This window comes from Ostrea edulis, chromosome 10 (genome assembly GCF_947568905.1).
Source record: "Ostrea edulis chromosome 10, xbOstEdul1.1, whole genome shotgun sequence".
NCBI lineage: Eukaryota > Metazoa > Mollusca > Bivalvia > Ostreida > Ostreidae > Ostrea > Ostrea edulis.
The window spans coordinates 29,926,923-29,941,210 of NC_079173.1; the positions used below are offsets into that span (position 1 = coordinate 29,926,923).

At 38.5% G+C, this 14,288-nt stretch overlaps 1 protein-coding gene across 1 annotated transcript in view; it reads left to right on the forward strand.

The window, feature by feature from the left end:
* Positions 1-14,288, forward strand: part of LOC125665347 (uncharacterized) — a 100,551-nt gene that overhangs the window by 48,814 nt on the left and 37,449 nt on the right. Inside the window, exons 46-55 of the mRNA XM_056152437.1 lie at positions 1,072-3,831; positions 3,949-4,026; positions 5,076-5,147; positions 6,722-6,973; positions 7,169-7,453; positions 8,811-8,873; positions 9,163-9,231; positions 9,325-9,393; positions 11,568-11,600; positions 13,626-13,670. Of these exons, the coding sequence (XP_056008412.1) occupies positions 1,072-3,831; positions 3,949-4,026; positions 5,076-5,147; positions 6,722-6,973; positions 7,169-7,453; positions 8,811-8,873; positions 9,163-9,231; positions 9,325-9,393; positions 11,568-11,600; positions 13,626-13,670 (3,726 nt within the window). The remainder of the gene's footprint in view (positions 1-1,071; positions 3,832-3,948; positions 4,027-5,075; positions 5,148-6,721; positions 6,974-7,168; positions 7,454-8,810; positions 8,874-9,162; positions 9,232-9,324; positions 9,394-11,567; positions 11,601-13,625; positions 13,671-14,288) is intronic.

The following is a 14,288-nucleotide window of genomic DNA, read 5'->3' on the forward strand; positions in this document are numbered from 1 at the left end:
TGTATCCTTTTTAAACATACTTTCTTTAAGTATTGGACATCTTTACGCATGCCCCAATATCTACCCCGTTTTGTTTCTATTTCTGCATTTTCCCATTTGCTAAGGTGTCCTCAATCTTTATACAACGCACGGTAGTCGCTACGAACTTCACTGTGGAATACCAGCACTGAGCCCAGGCATCGACATTATTTGGACTAAAAATGGACAAACGTTTTTGCCGTTTGGCATAACTCCCCGGATTTATTTCATGGAGAACAAGTCTATTGTGGTATTTCGTTCAATATTGCATGAGGACGGGGGAGATTATACATGTATTGCAGATGACATTACAGAAACTTCTCACACAACTCGGCTAAGCGTCCAAGGTGAAACTTACGTTGGTTAGGGTCTGGTTTCTTTCTAACAAAGCTCTGATGATTTGCAGGTGGATGCAGAGACGACTTCATTAATTATGGTGTGCCTTGGTTTATTGTATTGTTGAAAACCGTTAATTCTGCTGATACACTTCCTAATTACGCCATAACACAGTTTTTCGTCCTTTTAATATCCGCAAAGATGGTACTTTGTGCTGCTTCTGTAAATCAATTGATGATGTTCCACAATTGTTATTAATTTCTTTTGCTTGAAATTACCATACGCCGTTTTCTTTCTCCTGAACGAAAGAAAAACGTGCATATATAATCTTTAATGACACTTTCTGCTTTTTAATTTTTAACAATTCAATGACATGCAGAAATTTCTACGTATACGGTTTCAGTGCTTCGGTACATTCAGTTTGTGTGATCATTATTTGGGCTTGTTCATCGAATCTTTCGTTTTTACATAATACAAACTAACAATAGCAGAAAACTGACGCTTTCTGTATTTGTTCTTATTTTGAATCAAAAGTGTTTGCTTAACATTTTATCACTGCATGTTACCAAATCTAAGTTTAGGCATAATGACTTTAATATATTTTTAACTGTTTCGATTATCCACCCGTACATATACAAAATCAATTAAAGCCAAATAGTTTAGTGTTCAAATGATTCATCATAGGTTTCTTATTTATGATACATGCTACATATTCAGATATACCATCGCAGACAGACACTTTACCTGACGGTCAGCCTCCTCCCATAGATGGTACATATCCAGGCGATCCACCACCCCCACCAGGACCCAACACCTTACCTGATAGTCAATCTCCTGGGATTGCTACATATCCAGATGGAACACTCCCAGATGACACTTATCCTAGGGACCAACCTCCTCCCGTAGACAGTACATATCCAGACGGTCCACCACCACCACCCGACACCTTACCTGATGGCCAAACTCCTCCTGGAGATACTACATATCCAGATGGAACACTCCCAGACAGAACTTATCCTAGGGACCAGCCTCCTCCCGTTGACGGTACATATCCTGACGGTCCACCGCCACCCCCACCAGGACCCAACACGTTACCTGATGGTCAAACTCCCCCTGGAGATACTACATATCCAGATGGAACACTCCCAGACAGAACTTATCCTAAGGACCAGCCTCCTCCCGTTGACGGTACATATCCTGACGGTCCACCACCACCCCCACCAGGACCCAACACCTTACCTGATGGCCAAACTCCTCCTGGAGATACTACATATCCAGATGGAACACTCCCAGACAGAACTTATCCTAGGGACCAGCCTCCTCCCGTAGACGGTACATATCCAGACGGTCCACCACCACCGGGACCCAACACTTTACCTGATGGCCAAAACCCTCCACGAGACACTACATATCCAGATGGAACTTCCCCAGATGGCACATATCCTGGTGACCCTCCTTCTCCCGTAGACAGTACATACCCAGGCGATCCACCACCACGACCCGGCACCTTACCTGATGGTCAAACTCCTGGAGATACTACATATCCAGATGGAACATTCCCAGACAGAACTTATCCTAGGGACCAACCTCCTCCCGTAGACGGTACATATCCTGACGGTCCACCACCACCACCCGGCACCTTACCTGATAGTCAATCTCCTGGGGATGCTACATATCCAGATGGAACACTCCCAGATGGCACTTATCCTAGGGACCAACCTCCTCCCGTAGACAGTACATACCCAGTCGATCCACCACCACGACCCGGCACCTTACCTGATGGTCAAACTCCTGGAGATACTACATATCCAGATGGAACACTCCCAGACAGAACTTATCCTAGGGACCAACCTCCTCCCGTAGACGGTACATATCCTGACGGTCCACCGCCACCCCCACCAGGACCCAACACCTTACCTGATAGTCAATATCCTGGAGATACTACATATCCGGATGGAACACTCCCAGATGGCACTTATCCTAGGGACCAGCCTCCTCCCGTAGGCGGTACATATCCTGACGGTCCACCACCACCCCCACCAGGACCCAACACCTTACCTGATGGTCAATATCCTGGAGATACTACATATCCGGATGGAACACTCCCAGATGGCACTTATCCTAGGGACCAGCCTTCTCCCATAGACGGTACATATCCAGACGGTCCACCACCACCACCACCGGGACCCAACACTTTACCTGATGGCCAAAACCCTCCACGAGACACTACATATCCAGATGGAACTTCCCCAGATGGCACATATCCTGGTGACCCTCCTCCTCCTGTAGACAGTACATATCCAGGCGGGCCACCACCACGACCCGGCACCTTACCTGATGGTCAAACTCTTGGAGATACTACATATCCAGATGGAACACTCCCAGACAGAACTTATCCTAGGGACCAGCCTCCTCCCGTAGACGGTACATATCCAGGTGGTCCACCACCACCACCGGGACCCAAAACCTTACCTGATGGCCAAAACCCTCCACGAGACAGTATAAATCCAGATGGAACTTTCCCAGATGGCACATATCCTGGTGATGCTCCTCCTCCCGTAGACAGTACATATCCAGGCGGTCCACCACCACGACCCGGCACCTTACCTGGTGTTCAAACTCCAGGAGATACTACTTATCCAGATGGAAGACTCCCAGATGGCACTTATCCTAGGGACCAGCCTCCTCCTGTAGACGGTACATATCCAGACGGTCCACCACCACCACCACCCGGCACCTTACCTGATGGTCAAACTCCTGGAGATACTACATATCCAGATGGAACATCCCCAGATGACACTTATCCTGGTGATCAGCCTCCTCCCGTAGATGGTACATATCCAGGCGGTCCACCACCACGACCCGGCACCTTACCTGGTGTTCAAACTCCAGGAGATACTACTTATCCAGATGGAAGACTCCCAGATGGCACTTATCCTAGGGACCAGCCTCCTCCTGTAGACGGTACATATCCAGACGGTCCACCACCACCACGACCCGGCATCTTACCTGATGGTCAAACTCCTGGAGATACTACATATCCAGATGGAACATCCCCAGATGACACTTATCCTGGTGATCAGCCTCCTCCCGTAGATGGTACATATCCAGGCGGTCCACCACCACGACCCGACACCTTACCTGATGGTCAAAATCCTGGAGATACTACATATCCAGATGGAACACTCCCAGATGGCACCTACACTGGTGATCAACCTCCTCCCGTAGACGGTACATATCCAGGCGGTCTACCACCACGACCCGGCATCTTACCTGATGGTCAAACTCCTGGAGATACTACATATCCAGATGGAACATTCCCAGACAGCACTTATCCTGGGGAACAACCTCCTGTCGTAGACGGTACATATCCAGATAAGATTCCAGATCAAGGCACCTTATCTAGTGATCGAACTTCCCCAGGCATGCCACCTCGACCAGGCACCTACCCTGGCGATGAAACTCCTTCAGGAGATGGTATGTATTCAGACAGTACAGGTACCGATATGTTTCTATTCGATTGAACAAGTGTTCTTATCTATGTTACTTAAAACGGTATGATATTGGAATGCATAATCTTGATAATTTTCCCAGGCACACGACTTAGACCTTTTAATCCTCTTCCTCTTCCTCCTCCTATACCTCTTCCACCACCGGTACCTCAATCTCTGGGTTTGTATATGCCATTCTTTATCAAGGGATTTATATGCTTTATAAATGTCACTCACCAAGTATATCCCAGCATGTATTAATTTCACTGTATTCTTAATATTATACTTAGTACATGTTTCACACCTAAAACAATAGAATTTTGCATACCAAATCACTCTTTACATCCCAAATCCAAGATACCCTACTATTGTATTCATAATTATTAAACCAATAATTATCAATGATTGGTAGTTATCAAGGATAGGGTGAACATAGTGTTTTCATTTAATTAGTAAACATTGAATTAAAAAAAAAATGCACACAGGGATTAGGAAATGTTTGGTGGGCAACCAAAAGAAACAGGATATCAGATAAGTATGCTGATAGAGCGATATAAAAGATATTTATCTCTGTCTTCTCTCTCTCTCTCTCTCTCTCTCTCTCTCTCTCTCTCTCTCTCTCTCTCTCTCTCTTTGTTATGCCATATCACTAACACTTCATTAAAACAGCACAAAATGAGTACTCATCGTCTTGTCTTCGGATTTCGTTTACGAAGCGACACCCAGAAATCTAAAACGTCATCTGAAATAAATTGAAAAGAGACAGGGACAGTTCTATATTGCTCTATTAGCATATTTGTGTTGGTCACTTCGGTCACTCAAACAGGCCATGAGCAGAAATAATACAGAGATTTTGCAATAATTTTAGGGTTGATAAAGTTCTATCACTGTTCGTTATTTTCATTTCCATAAACTCATTCCTGGTTATATTAACTATTTCGGTAAATCACGCAATTTTGAATTCACGCTTTTTATGTCCATTCTATAAAAATGTCTTATATTGTCAATGTCACTGCAATGTAGATTTTGCGAAATGTCTGCAATAAAAAGCATGTAAATCACGGTGACGCAAAATTAAAGGTGCATACAGTAATGATCATCAATATCGATTATCATAAAAGATTTCTGCAAGGACCTATTTCAGTTTCATATCAAAGAGTACACTGCCTTTGAAAGTGCATTTCTCGGAATATACTGTGCATGATTACAGGGTTAGAAAAACTGTTGTAGGTGGCAAAGTACCCGTACCTGATGAAACAGTGAGAGATGAAGCATCTCCTCGAATCGACAATTTATCACCAGGTATGATTAATTGCAGAAATCAAAGCATGAAATTTGTTCATGTCAAATGTCATTACAGTGTATGATGAAAAAACGAGGAATGAAAAACCTTTGTATAATGTGTGTGATTACGGTGGGTCAAGATATGGATACGTTTTCAGTTTTCAAGCAGTAAGACGAAGCCTTTTAAGGTATACATGTTATTTTGGCAACTCTTAGGATTACACCGCGTGATATACATGATCCAGTATTGCCAAGATAGATAGGTTCGCAGTGGGGATTAAGGTACCCCGAGTAAAGTTAAAACAAAAATCATAAAATGTATCCCAGTGCACTTCACACTCTATAACGTCAAAATATAAAAGTACGGCACGAAATACAGGTCTATAGCTGTATCACCAGGAAACTGTCATATTTTCTTCCTTTTTTACCGTTATCCAGTATTGAATCTGTATGTGTGTAAATCTGTTTGTCAGATGATTTTTTTCAGTTTTCTTTGATGATATATAAGTATGGTGTTTTATATAGGGTGTGCAGTATATAGTAACCTTACATATAATATTACATTGTGACCTTGAAATCGCCCCCAATATACATATTCATATAGAAACAGAAAGTCAATCGTGTGTACATATTGACTTGAAACAGGTGAAAGATGACGATATTTTATTTCGATCAAGGCATATTCCAAAAGGTGACTAGTTGCAGGTTTAGGATTTGGGTACAAGAGGTAGGATTTTTGGCTTCATTTTGATAAGATTTGGCAGATAATGTGAGAAATGCCCAATATTTGAATCGAGATTGACGACATTGTTAAATATGAGAGGATATTGTACAGGTCCAGATCACTTTTTCAATTCATTATATATATTATATCATTGTTGAAATATCAAGCCCAAACTGCCAATTATTTGAGTGGGTGGAATTTCCCCACGTAGTACGATGGGTTTGTATGTATTGGTAAACCATTTTTAGTACATTATGAAACTCTAGGTAAATTTTTACTTCACTTTAAATATGCTGTTATTACTTGCTATGTTACTTAGGACGCCTTGACCCCTCTGCATTGTGTTTTCATATGTTTGGAAAAAAGGATGAGTCTAGATAAGAAATATGAAATTCAGGTCATCTTGAAGGTTTACAAAATATGAAATGCTTCTTATTAAGCCCAGCATATTCAGGTACATGGTTTATGTAAGCATAGGACAATACATTTACAACACGTTTAGCAACTGACATAGTAGAATAAGTACTTTCTGATAGACTAGCTGTTAGGGCGCTCACGTTGTAAACGGTTCGATTCTTTATCCTTGTGCTAAGTTAAACCTGCGAACTTTACCATAGATATTGTTTATTCCTTCTTGGATCACTCGATACTACAAGTGCGTACGTCACGCATCTATCGGATATGACCTTCAAAATGGACGGCCCTTGTCATAGTAAGCGTTACCACATTAAATAACTCTCACTGTGCCATGCATAGGTCAAACTTTGTTGAAAATTACCAAAAACTGGGGACATCTCTGCATGAGTAAGTAAAAAATTCTCGAATGAGATGTAAAACACGAACAGATGTTTTATTTTCTTTGTTTCAGAACGAAAACCTGTTACACTCACAGCAAGAGAAAAACGTTTATTTGCTTTTGACTGTGGAACTGAGTGGTTGCAAGGCGACAATATAATGTGGTATAAAGATGACGTACCCCTGGACTTTTCATCCCCTAATGCACCGACTAAATTAGATAGCAAACTTGTTTTCGATCCAGTCATGTCATCTCATGCGGGGACGTACACATGCATTGTAAACGGCAAATTACAGACAGCTTCCAACACAATATTGAACACAGGTAACATTGCTACCGTTACACAAGTGATACAATACTACCTTTTATATGAAGTGTTGCGATTACTGCATTTAAGGTAAATTGATATTATTGTTGTACCTTAGCAAATGTGTTTCGTCAATGTTATTGGTTTTTTATAAATAAATAACTTGAAAGTGGAGATGAAAACTTACTTAAAAGAACACTACTATTCTAAAGTTCCAGCAGATCCAAATAGCATAGGGTATCAGGAACCAGAGTCACTGCAAGCTGAAGAGGGAGAAGAATACACCCTGAGATGTATGATCCCTAACATAAAGAGAACGGACACTATCTCATGGTTTAAGAATGGATCTCCAATACACTCATCAATCTCAAGAGATCTCAGTGGATCGAGTATCACATTCCGCTCTGTCGATTTAGCTGACGGGGGGTCGTATATTTGTGTGAAAAATGACGATCTGGCGTCATCTTACGCAGTCGATTTAACAGTTTTACCAAGAGGTTTGTACGTTATGTATCCATTCTTCATCAATGTAAGGACAATTACTCTTAATACTTTACAGTTCACCAAAACCTCCACAATAGTTTGAGATATGATCTGATGTGTTCATGGTGTAATATACCACATTACATAATAAGTGTAGTTAACAAAGTCAATAACACGTACGAGGTCAAATAATAGTATCTCAAAATATTTCATGTTATGCTTCTATCATCAATACATTTGACTTGATATGATTTCCTTTTTAGATCAAGTTGATAATTGCACAATATATGTATCATTCATATCTTTAAAATTGCTATTCACAACAAAAGGGAAATTTGCTTCAATGCAAAAAGTATAGGAATTTTGATTTGCAAACTAATTTAACGCCAAGTCGTCCATTGCTATTCCGATTCTTCACCATTTACGTCCACAAAATGAAAGTAACTAGATTTTAAACATCCCAATCCTTGATAAATAATCGAGATATAAAGAGGAATCACTGTGAAACAAATCCAATATATAAATAGAATATGTAAATGTCACAGGGTACTAGTCGTGATACTGTTCCTCAATCTACGCATGTCTTATCCTTTATAAATAAGCAGAATAACTATTTTGCAAGTAATACAATGATTTTGTCGTGACTTTGCTTATCTTTACCCCGCTAGCAAGACGCTAACCAGCGGTAAGAGTGCAGTACACATTTGTAATTTTAAACGCAGATTGTATTGTAGTCTATACCAGTTCGTAGGCTGTTCTTGGCATACTGATTCTAACCACGGAATACTCCGTTTACCTGATCAAGATATAGGGCTCACCGGCGGGTGTGACCGATCAACAGGGGATACTCCTCCTAGGCTCCTGATCCCACCTCTGTTATATCCATGGGTCCGTGTTTGCCCAACTCTCTATTCTGTACAAATCTACTATATAAATAGAATATGTGAAGGTTACATGATACATGTCTTATCCTTTATAGATAAGCAGAATAACTATTTTGCAAGCAATACAATGATTTTGTCGTAACTTTGCAAGACGTTAACCACCGGTAAGAGTGCAGTACATATTTGTAATTTTAAACGCAGATTGTATTGTAGTATATACCAGTTCTTAGGCTGTTCTTTGCATACTGATTCTAACCACGGATTACCCCGTTTACCTGATCAAGATATAGGGCTCACGGCGGGTGTGACCGATCAACAGGGGATACTTACTCCTCCTAGGCTCCTGATCTCTGTTATATCCATGGGTCCGTGTTTGCCCAACTCTCTATTCTGTATTCCTGTTAGGAGTTATGAGATTTATCACTGTTCATTATCTTCTCCTTTTCATCTAAAGCTCCCATGCTGACGTATTTTAATATATTGACAGATCCAGCACCATTGCCGCCTGTATCCAGACAAATGGACCCAAACACACCTGAAACAGATACAGGTATAAACAGACGGCAAATATACTTCATTAATTCCCTTTTCTAATGCATCGTTTACCAAAATTTGAGAATGATATATCACCCTAAAGAACCTGAGTCAGTTTATCATTTGATATGTATGAGCATATATATATAAAATCAATATACTGAAATATATGTTGAATTTTATTAAATGAAAGATTCGAGCTTCTTTGTTGTCAAAGAAATGTTGCTTTTACTTTGAAGGAATGTTTCAGAAACGAAATATTTATCAAAAGGAATTCATTTCTAAAATTTATATTCTTTTTACAGATCCGATGGCGGATAAGAAAGATGCATTCGTATTTGAACCGGTGAAACCAAATGATCCATCTGCACAAAGTAAATTTACTTGCAAGTAAATTCACTCTTACCTTTCTTTTTTTATATTTCTCAAACGAAATCAATTTAAAATAATGTCATTCTGTTTTACAGCTCCAATTGGGGGTAAGAAAGATGCATTCGTATTTGAACCGCTGAAACCAAATGATCCACCTGCTCGAGGTAACTTTACTTGCAAGTTAATTTTGTACTTCTCAGTCCATCATCTAATGAAATGGGACTGCGTTTAAAATCCGGTAAGAAAAATGTTCGTCACTCAAGACAGTTTGGGTGGTTAAATATATGATCTCATGAGTCCGTCTATTGTGTACCATACGTACTACGATGATGATTTGATCAGCACATGGCAATGTCTGCTATAAAGATATGGCCAACCTTAAATGTCAATATTACAAGGGTGCATCATGTGTAAAACAGAACTGTTACTGTGTTGCTAGTTTTAAAGGGATTGACTCCCAAATTTTTTATGATTAAAATTTACTGTCTAATGTGTTTAAAAGGGTGTCACACAAAATTAAGGTTATATATTATCGCAAAAGCACATTTTCGAGAGTTTATTATTTGTTTTGTGAAGAAGATTGGGGTATGTTATTATTTGCAAAGTCTGAAAATAGATTGATATCGATCCAAGTTTATTTCATAAATGTAAAACTGATACGGTACCAATTTTGATGCACCAGATGCGCATTTCGACAAATAATGTCTCTTCAGTGATGCTCAACCGAAATCTTTGAAATCCGAAATAACTATGAAGTTTTAGAGCTAAATATAGCCAAAAACAGCGTGCCAAAAAAGTGGAGCCAAATTCGTCCAAGGATAAGAGCTATGCATGAGGGAGATAATCCTTAATTTTGAAATGAATTTCTAAATTTTATAACAGCAATTGAATATACATCCGTATTTTCAAGGTAGTAACGAAGTATTTAGCTACTGGGCTGTAGATACCCTCGGGGACTAACAGTCCACCTGCATAGGCCTCGACCCAGGGGTCATAATGTAAAACTGATACGATACCAATTTTGATGCACCAGATGCGCATTACGACAAATAATGTCTCTTCAGTGATGCTCAACCGAAATGTTTGAAATCCGAAAAAACTATGAAGTTTTAGAGCTGAATATAGCCAAAAACAGCGTGCCAAGAAAGTGGAGCCAAATTCGTCCAACGATAAGAGCTATGCATGAGGGAGATAATCCTTAATTTTGAAATGAATTTCTAAATTTTATAACAGCAATTGAATATACATCCGTATTTTCAAGGTAGTAACGAAGTACTTAGCTACTGGGCTGTAGATACCCTCGGGGACTAACAGTCCACCAGCAGAGGCCTCGACCCAGGGGTCATAATGTAAAACTGATACGGTACCAATTTTGATGCACCAGATGCGTATTTCGAGATCACATTGAAAGTATTCTTTAGGTAAAATGTGTCATTTAAGAGTTGAATTTGTGAATATGTAAACCTAAGATACTTTAAATTCCAAAATCAACATTTCACTGGGCTGTTTGTAAGCATAAAAAGACTCAAGTAACACAGAGTTAAGGATAGAATATTACTCGTATCCTTGCATTCAGAAGGTCCAAATTGTGGTTGTTAACATTAAATGAGTTATATGTTTAATGTTCAACATCACAAATGAATAAAATCTGTTTTAGAATGCAGTAAATCATTTTGATACCAACTAATCCATTTTATGATTTACTTCAAGTGCAGTGCGTTCTTATCATTATATTTTTACTTATGCTATTTTTTATACTGCTGATTTCGACTATTGGAATATATTTCCTCTATCAACAAAAAAATTCGACTTGTATGCAAAACCGTTTGTTATTGAAATGAGCGTGCCCTTTCAATAATGCTATTTTCTAACACCTTATGATAGTCAATGTGAGATGAACGAAAATAAATGAGAGCATAGATTACAGAATAATGATGAAAATTAATTGTATATTCCACATGCTTAGTCGAATGTTTGTGTATGCTAGTATATACAGGTAGGAAGAATGTTGATGGGCTTTTAAAACATTTCAAAATAATGTATATCCTTTGATCCACCTTTCGGTTTACAACCGCATATATCATGATGCCAACTGGGACATTATATTGGTATAAGCAGTGATATTAATAAATGCTTATTACTGTAGATAGTTTCTAAGTCAGCAAAAGTTTTATTGTCTTAGAACCCAGTATATACCTGTTTTATTGCCTGAGAACCAAGTATGTAACTCCTCTATTATACACCCTCAAGTATGCAAAACTGTGGATAACAATATGACTTACAAAACCAATTAAACTAAGACAATCAAGAATTAAAATTGTGCTTTCTTTATTTTCAGATCCCAGACCAATTGACCCAATTGACGATTTCGGTAAAATGTTTTTATTTGATTGTTCATTTCATCATAAGAGATTGACAACTGTTTGTTACATTCATGTGTTCATCTTAACCATGTTCTCACATATACAAATATATCATTATTGAAAGTAGACATTAACGGCAAACTGACAACTCAAACGGGATGATTTCAGTTTCTCCATCGTCAGCTCCCCATATTTATGTAGCAATATTCCATTATCACCTGCATATGGTGTTTATACCTCTCAACTGATTCGATACGCAAGAGCTTGTTCTGCGTATAGCCAGTTTTTAAATCGAGGCAAGCTACTGCCAAACAAGTTGATGGTACAGGGGTTTCAACAGTCTCGATTGAAGTCAGCATTTCGCAAATTCTATGTCTTTATTACGATCTACTTCATCAATACAGCCTATCATTGCGTCAAATGCTGTATGACGTGTTTCATGCCGATTGTTAGGCCGTTCTTGGCACACCGATTTTGACTACGGATAACTTCGTTTACCTGATAAGGATATAGGGCTTACCGCGAGTGTGGCCGGTTGACAGGGGATGCTTACTCCTCCTAGGCACTTGATCCCACATCTGGTGTGTACAGGGGTCCGTGTTTGCCCAACTCTCTATTTTGTATTGCTTATAGGAGTTATGAGATTGATCACTGTTCGTTATAGTCCACAAAAACCGTTGATGTCATTTGTATTTTGCCTCGTGATTCTCTATGTATGCATATCCTGTAAATGCGTAGTATATGTATATAGCGGTAGGAAAGAAAATAAAGCACTGATTAAAATGTCTTAGATCTGTACATAATACAAAGGTTATATGGGAAATTGTAAAGAAAGTGTTGCAGTATAATATACCTCATATTTGCAGATCAGCTGTATCAGTTATGTGACCTATTGCTATCTGTTTTCGTCAGTCATCATGCGAAGTGCGACGATCGTATACTTTTGAACATTTTCAGCTTCTTCTCATGAACAGCTCAACCAATTCTGATGATATTTGGGATATAACACAAAATAGTATAAAGAAAGGGCAATTGTAATTTTCATAGACCCTTCCTTCCTGGGACTTGAGCAGTGGGGGCCAAAACCATGAAAATTAATGCAATCTTCAAAAAATAGCATTCTTTACTACTGTATATCAAATAGTCAAATTGATTGTATGAGCAATGAGTCCTTTACCAAAATTATTCTATTCATGATCTCTGGATATAGGGTCCAGGCCCCAGGGGAGGAATGAAAGTAGTCATAAATCGAACATGCTCTATATGCATAAATTTATTTTGTACATCTGGTCATCAACGAAACAATATCTGCATGATTATAATGAGTACTCAAGGTTCTCTCAAAATTCTGAAATTCATTACCCCTGCGGTGAGGGTTCGGCCTCCAGGATGGGGCTAAGTTGGTCATATATTGAAAATGCATATCTTTACGTAAGAAAAACATATGCTTTACCCCTGGACATCAAGGGGACAAAATATCTCTATGTTTAAAATCAGCATAAATAGTGAAATCTTTGACACCAAGGTTCAGGTTCTATTATCATTACACGAGTAAGCAAGCATGGATTATTCTACAGAATGTTCCTTTTGTAGAAATTTTGAGACCTTTGGTAAATCAATGATATGTTAGAAATGTTTGTGTATTAATGATTTTTAAGATTTCATGCAAACGAGTCATGCGCTTTTGAAAATGTAATGCATTGTCCTCAGGTGACCGCTTAGTCTCATGGGTGTTTTCTTTCATTGCATGAACAACAAACCTCGAAGACAACAAACCGTTTTTCTCATCTTCAAAATGGTGTATTTTTACGTACATGTGACATTGGTAGAGGTGTATTAAAATAAAATATTGGTCAAGGAATATTTATATCCATTATGAATTGAAAATTTGCACTGGAAGAAAATATCCTTGAATTCTCTTAATAGAGTGAACACAGCGTACAGTAAATCACGCATATAACTTCTATCGTTTCATTTTCAGATTCCAATATTAACTTTACATTCTATATATCTTTGATGTATCTATTGTACAGGATTCTTTAACCTTCCTCCTCCTCCTCCACCTCCTCCTCCTATTGGTTTGTATATATGGTATCTTTGGCTGTGTGTACTTGTTGAGAAATGCTTATACTATCCATACAACTGTCGCCTGTTGTTCGCATTGTAACTGCACGTTAATGTCTGAAAACCATGTTAGTTTTGCAATATCTATGATCTGATAGCGAAAATATACTTTATTCGAATAATCATCAGTGCATGGATAAAATTTATTTAATGTAAAACACATGTATCATTTTTTATTACAGTATATGTTGCTTGTTTTCATACATTCCGTTTATGCATTATGACGATCTACCAAATACAATATCAAATGATATGGCTGTTATTGCATTAGATATTGTCCAATGATTATAATCTGATATTGTGGAGTAACTTTTCTCTAGAATTCTTTTTATCTGGAATATTTACATTGTAAGTGTATCAAAGTGAATTATCACAAAACATGTGGCACACTCTTACATAAATGTTTATGTAGGATATTTCGTCAAGTATTTTTTTTTTATTTTCGGTTATACATTTTTGGGAAACCAATAATTAAGTATTGAAAATATTGCTTATCAAGTATTTATCAATCTCAAAATGGCAATTATAAAAACAAATGGGAATGGCAATCAATTTTGGTAGTTTCCTGCCAA